Source organism: Lactuca sativa, chromosome 7 (genome assembly GCF_002870075.4).
Source record: "Lactuca sativa cultivar Salinas chromosome 7, Lsat_Salinas_v11, whole genome shotgun sequence".
Taxonomy (NCBI): Eukaryota; Viridiplantae; Streptophyta; class Magnoliopsida; order Asterales; family Asteraceae; genus Lactuca; species Lactuca sativa.
The window spans coordinates 133965961-133973094 of NC_056629.2; the positions used below are offsets into that span (position 1 = coordinate 133965961).

The 7134-nt window shown below is 36.2% G+C and overlaps 1 protein-coding gene across 1 annotated transcript; it reads right to left on the reverse strand.

Annotated features, from left to right (window-relative positions):
* Positions 1–1808: 1808 nt before the first annotated feature.
* On the reverse strand, positions 1809–3001 carry LOC111878402 (nicotianamine synthase). The gene has a single exon (XM_023874908.3). The coding sequence runs from the start codon at positions 2929–2931 to the stop codon at positions 1954–1956; it is 978 nt and encodes a 325-aa protein (XP_023730676.1). The 5' UTR covers positions 2932–3001; the 3' UTR covers positions 1809–1953.
* Positions 3002–7134: the final 4133 nt, after the last annotated feature.

Genomic DNA, 7134 nt, shown 5'->3' on the forward strand with positions numbered 1-7134 from the left:
ACTTTAATTAGATTGTATGGACTAATATTTTTTATTGCGGATTAATATTTTATAGTTGTTATATTGTTTTTGGTTGTGTATGGGTTAAATATAGTTGATTTTATAAAATTGTAGATTTATATTCCATAAAATTGTAACAAAAAAATGAAAAGAGTCTTTTGCAGCGACGCTTTTAGCAGCGACATATAAGTATTAGCAGCGACGCCTTTTTAGCAGCGACAGGTAAGTATTAGTGGCGACAAGAAGGGCATTAGCGACGAAGCATTAGCGGCGACGTATTTGCGGCGTCGCCGCTAATACTTTTAGCGGCGACACTCTTACTCTTTTGCGGCGACGGCTGTCGCTGCTAATACCCGTATTTCTTGTAGTGTTATAAGGGAGCAACTCCAAAGGAGAATCTTCCTTAAAATTTCCTTAAGAGGATTCATAACCGTTAATAGTTTCCACATTTGAAGGTATGATAATCCCCGTCGTGCTCAGTAGTGGAGATAGTACCGGGGGGGGGGGGGGGGGGGGGGGGGGGGGGGGGGGGGGGGGGGGGGGGGAAGTATTCTAAATGAAGTACACTCTAATTCTAACTGAAAAGGCCCTATCAAATTGATAAGTAAACCCCATAGCCCCTCCCATCAATTTAAATCATTATTTACCCTAAATTGCAATCGTCAGTTAATTATTTTTGAGACTTAGTGCTGCTTCTCAACTCCAATCTCCAAGTCAAGGTTATTTATATTTTTTTTATACATTCTAATTAGAAACATTATTATAACTAGGAATTTATTTTTTTATAAATATAAGGTAAATCGTAAGAAAAAAAACCATGATTTTTTTTCCGTGCTGAAATTAGATGTTTATAACCACAATTTCATCCTGTTAGTGATAATCATAGAGAAATATGTTCACAATACACGCCTCCAACCTAATAGGATTAGTAATATCAAAAATCCAATATTTCTCGTTCAAGTTTACTAACCCTATTACGCTATTTAGTTATAAATATATTTTGATATGTTATTACAATGTAAATCCCCCATATTCACAAAATTTGGCTCCGCCCCTACTAGTGCTAATGTTCTCTCCCTATGTGGATGTATCGAATTTCAAAAAATATAGGTTCCAAATATTCACCTTATGTGTTTTGATACTTCTATAAACCTGCGTTAGGATATGCCTTTTAATGCTAAATTCATTTTCATAGGTGTGATCAGAGTGTGTGGTTTTCCCATTAAGTCACATACCTGTAGGGACATATATGAATGGTTCCAAGTTGTCTATTCACAATTTGTACTAATTAATAAGCTCCCACAATACCTCTTTTGACATTAAAATGGTTATTTGATGCAATAAGCTCTTGAAAAAAGCTCATAATGTGGTTGCGCTAACAGTGGATATATTTCATAGTGATAATGATTGTCATTAATTCGTCTACACAAATAGACATTTCTTTCGTTTAGATGCATCTTTATGATCATTTTAGCATCATAAGAACTTAGATTTAAGCATAACTGATGAACATAACAAAGTAAGTTACAATCACTACTAGTGTTCAAGTTCTTTTTCTTCTATCTTCATATCTCTTTGAATTCCGTGGTGGTGTAAATATTTCTTTGAACATAGTCAGAATTTAGATTTAAGCATAATTTCCTCTCATGCCAGTTGACACGTTCCACGAGTGTAAATATTTCTTTGAATTCTGTGGTAGTGTAAGGGCTTCTTTCTTAAGATACAAAGGATATTATAGGAGGAACTATAATTTAGTGAAAAAAGTAAATGAGTTTTTGAATCAACCATTTGTAAATGGGCCGATGATATAAAACATAATATAGTGTTCTTTATTTCCGGAAATTTCAGTAAGATAAGAGAAAACTGAGACAATCAAATCCATTCCCACACTTTCAAGCAAGCACATACGATAAGTTTATATGAATACCAATCCTATTTAACGTAGAATGAGCTCTAATTATCAATCATTTTCATCTGGCCAAGAGGATTTTTGAAAGCTTGGAACTCACAATACTTGCAACTCAATGGCATGACGGACTCGATCCCCAACTCATGGTCATGATGATGATTATCACCATTATCAATGTTAACAGGATCTGCAATCTTACGTGAAATCACGACTGAATTGATGACGTCATCGTTTGGATGAAAAACGGAGAGAACTTCGAACCCTTGAAGTTGTTGTGCTTCTACCACTGGATAGAGAAAGACACGGGCACCATGAGCACTCCTCAGCATGAGCAAAGCACCTGGGGCCATGTACTTTGCCAAATGATCAATCACCTTAACCTTCTCATCAACATCCATCCCTACAAGTGCAGCCAAAAAAATGACATCATATCCCTTCAACTCATCCGTGACATCCATTATATTGGCAGTGTGAAATACCATTCTTTGGGACAAATCAGGATGAGACGAAACAAGATGAGAGGCCATCGAATTTGCAGAAGAGTCTATGTCGTAGTTGTGAAAAATGGTGTCCTTGAGATGATAAGAGGCTAATACAATAGATGTGAGAGGCAAGGGGCCAGAACCCACAAAGGCAAGACGCTTAGGGGCTTGTCCAAATGCAGAATAGTGTTCAGTAAGAATGTCAAACTCTAGACGGCTAAGCTTCAGGTAATTGGAGTAGTAAGGGAATTCTTTTAGATGGTGAAGTGGATTTGGGAAAGAGCCTAAAATGGTGGAGAAGTGGGCTTCAAGATGGCCTTCAGCCTCACCACAAAGTCTTATGAGCTTTGACCTTATTTCTTGAATATTGGCCGGGAGACTGGATATGTTTATAGAAGAGGGTGGGATGCATGTGCGGACCAGCTCAGTGAAGAGGCTATCAACATCTTTGGAGGGTTTCAGATTTTCAAGCTTTGAAATTTTGTGATAAATCTCACACACTTTCTCTACCAAAACGATCTCTTTCTGGAGTGATTCCATGTCTGACACTAAACAATCGGATATTTCTTGGAAAAGCTTTTAAGATAAACTCTTTTGATGTCAGAAAAAAAAAAAAGAACCAATTGTGTCTGTATGTAATTCTCAAATTAAGGATGTGTGTTATTTATAGCCATCCTTAGGCCCCATATAAAATTTGTGAAGAGGGACGATCCTTGCTCTGTTTTTTATTTGACAGCAACACCAAATATTATAAGATCATTAGACCCCTAAAAACGTAGAGTTATTATTTATTTATTTATTAATTTATTTATTTTGTTTTTTTTATATCATTAATGGTCTATTTATCAGCCGAAGACCGTAATGCGTATTTTACATTTCGGTATGTTCTGATACGATTTCAACCCGTTTGAAATGACTCATGTGTTTTGAATACGAATTACCTTACTATTTGAGTTTAGTTATTGTTTTTTTTTTATTAACATAATATAAACATATATATTATACTCTTTTAGATGAAAAAATTATAAACAATATTTTGAATTGAAATAACATCTACATACTAATATATAATAAGTACGTAGTACTCAGTGGATGTGCTTACCCCAAGCCTTGTTATTATTTAACAATATATGACATGACATTATTAAATTTATTAAGTTTGTGAGACTAGATGCTTTTAAATTCTTATGCTTTCACATTTCAATTGTTCACACATGTTTTATATCTTTAAAATTTCCTCTCTTTTCCAAACCAAGACAGTTACTAGAAACAAACATCGACAACAAAATTTGTTGCTCCATCACCTTACTGACTACATATGTCGCTACAAGTGCTTCAAGAGTTTTTTGCGAGTGAATTAATTTCGTACTTATAGATGAGTTTTGTCACTACTCCTTTACTAATTTCTATGTAGATATCCAAAGATGAATGAATAGCACCTGTAAAAAACATAATTCAAGCCACTTATAGCAACTGATCTTCCTATCTGATGATATTTTAGAAGAAAAGTAAGAGTATGTTGTCACTAGATAGTTCAGCAATATTACTGGTCTTATGTTTTCAAATATGAGTGTAATAGATATCAACAATTCTTAATTGATTTATTGAAAACATGTCCAGAATATAAATACAAGAGACGAGATAAAATAAGAAGGGATAGTCACTAAAGCTAAATAAGATACCCTAAATAAAGCAAAGATACATATAAAATGGACGGATTCCTTCACTCCCCCTCAAGCTCGAGCATGGAGAGTACGTATGCCCAGTTTGCCTCAAAATGAACGTAGACCTTCGGCATTGAGAGCTTTAGTAAAAATGTCAGCCACTTGATTTGTAGTGCTGATGTATTTTTTAATGATTTGTTTAGTCTCAAATCGCTCTCGAACAAAATAACAATCCTTTGCGATATGTTTGGTAAGTTCATGGAAGACTCGATTATTAGAGATTTGCTTAGCAGCTTGATTATCACAGAAAAGCTTGGTAGGACCATCTTGAATCACGTTAAGTTCACTCAATAGCCAACGCATCCAAAGAATCTTGCTTAAACGGGTAACCATTGCTCAGGTTCAGCAAAAAAACGTGAAACAACTGATTGTTTTTTTGTTCGCCATGAAAATGGGGCTTCTCACAACAAAACAAGACATCCGGTTCAAGATTGTCTAGAGAACGGACACCCCAACCAATCAGCATCATAGAAGGAAGTAAGCCCAAGGCCTCTTGTTTTTGGAAGAAAAATACATTGCACTTGGGTGGCTTTTAAGTAATGAACAATACACATGGCAGCATCCAAGTGTTTTTTCGAGGATCGGAGACAAATTGGCTGAGAAAATTCACTGCATAAGAGATGTCCGATCTGGTTACTTATAAATATAAGAGCCGACCAATCAGTCAAAGATATTGAGTGTTATCAACAGAAGGGCTATTAGTTTCTACATCGAGTCGTAAATTCTGCTCCATGGGGAAAGCACTTGGTCGACAACCATCTTGACTACTGTCTTTAAAGATATCTAGGGTGTACTTCCTTTGACTAAGCACCAACCCTTCTGCTGTGCGAATTTCTCGGTGCCTGAGAAATAATTTAGAGGACAAAGATCTTTGATGCTAAACTGATTGTGTAGATGTAGTTTTGAATTATTTAATTTAGCATCGTCATTTCCCATTAGAATGACATCATCAACATAAATAAGATCATCGATAAAGGAGGTGTATGTTTTCTAGACGAGGAGCGAATGATCTAGACTGTTTGAAATCGATGTTCAATAAGGCACAAGTGAACTTTTGGTACCGTTTTCGAGATGCTTGACGAAGACCATAAAGAGATCTATGTAGACGACAAACACGAGTTTCTCTATTTCTGGAAAATCCTTGAGGGATCTTCATGTAAACTTCCTTTGCTAAATGGCCATGTAGAAAAGCGTTATTTACATCCGGTTGATGGATAGACCAATTTTTCTTAACTGCCACAGCCAGCAAGGTGTGGACAGTGACCAACTTAGCGAAAAGAGCAAAAGTCTCGTGGAGGTCGACCCCTTCCATTTGTGTAAACCCTTTCGCAACAAGTCGGGCCTTGTAACGATCCACTTATCCTGTTGACTAGAACTTAATTTTGTACACCCATTTTGAAATAACCAGTCGTTTTCGAGGAGGAAAATTCTCAAGAGTCCATGTACTGTTTTGTTCCAGAGGATTGATTTCATTTTGCAAGACTTCTTGCCACCAAGCATCTTTAACGGCCTGGTAATAGTTTCTTGGCTCATCATGTTCAGTGATGGAAGCTAGATAAAATTTATGAGATTTAGAAAACTTTACATAAGAGACAAAGTTAGACAGAGGGTGTACCGGTGAGCTGTCGTGACTGGCTTCGGGTCGAGTGTGGTCTATGGAGGGACGCTGTCTCGTAGAGAAATCATTAAGATGCTTTTGTTGAGTTTTGACCCTTTCGCTACGTCTTATGAGAGTCGTGTTGTTCAGGTCGTTATTCATGGTTATATTTTCATTGGTTTCTGAAAAACGAAGATGAACCGTAGGGGCATCTTTTTCACCAATAAGGACAAAACTCAAAGCTTGTTCGTCGCTTATTAACGTTTGATCAACCTCTATTTCTGTTTCTGAGCATTAATCATCATTTTCAAAGCTTACTACTGGTATGTTGACTTCATCATCAACAATATTTATTAACAAGTCTTCATCATCTTTATTTTCTAAAGTCATATTTTTCAAATGGAACTTGCTTTATATGAACACCAAATCTCGAGAGACATTTATCCTTCGATCTACCAAGTCATAAACTCAATAAACTTTCTGACTTTGAGGAAAACCAATGAAGACCGGGGTCCCCCTAACTTGGAATTTCTCTCCTCGTGTCTCGTTGTTTATGACATATACAAGACATCCTAATATTTGCATGTGGTCATACGTGGGCTTTTGTTTGAACACAACTTTGAATGGGGGATTGTTCTTTATAGATTTCAAAGGGAGTCTATTAAAGATGTAAGTGACTGTCATGACACACTCTCCCAAAAATCTAACCGGTAGGTTGGCCTAAAATCGGATATCACAAGCTGCCTCAAGGATGTGTATGTGATTTCGTTTTACCACCCCATTTTGTTGTGGGGTGTGGGCACAAGATGTTTCAAGAATGATGCAATATTTAGCATAAAGTTCTTGCATGAAGGTAGAAGTGAACGCTCCTCCATTCTCACTCCATAATCTTTTAATCTCTTTTCCAAATTGAGTTTGTACCATGTAAAAATTAACAAAACCTTCACTAGCCTCATTTTTGTGGTTAATCAAATATACCCGAATTACATGAATAAAATCGTCAAAAATAGTAAAAAAAAAACTAGTGTGCTCTGGAAGACGATGGTACATGATAACTTCCCCATATGTTGCAATGTATTAAATCAAAACAATCAATCATTTTTATTGAGCTACTATGAAAAGGTAAATGAGTTTTTTTGGACTTTATACACGAATCACATAACTTACTTTCTATGGGTTGTTGGATTTAGACAAACACTCAATTTGACGAAGTTTCTCTTCAGACGCATGCCCTGAGACTGCCATCACCACCCCTCCACTTATTACAGACTTCATGCAATAAATACCATATTTACACTAATCCGTGCCAATCACTCTCTTCATAACTAAGTCCTATATAACATAAAAGTCATGAAAGAATGCCACAACACAATTGAGACCCTTTATTAGTTGACTACCGACAATAGGTTGGTTTTGAATGAG

Coding starts and splice junctions, on each gene's coding strand:
- LOC111878402 (XM_023874908.3), bottom strand. CDS start 2,931: ATGGAATCACTCCAGAAAGAGATCGTTTTGGTAGAGAAAGTGTGTGAG.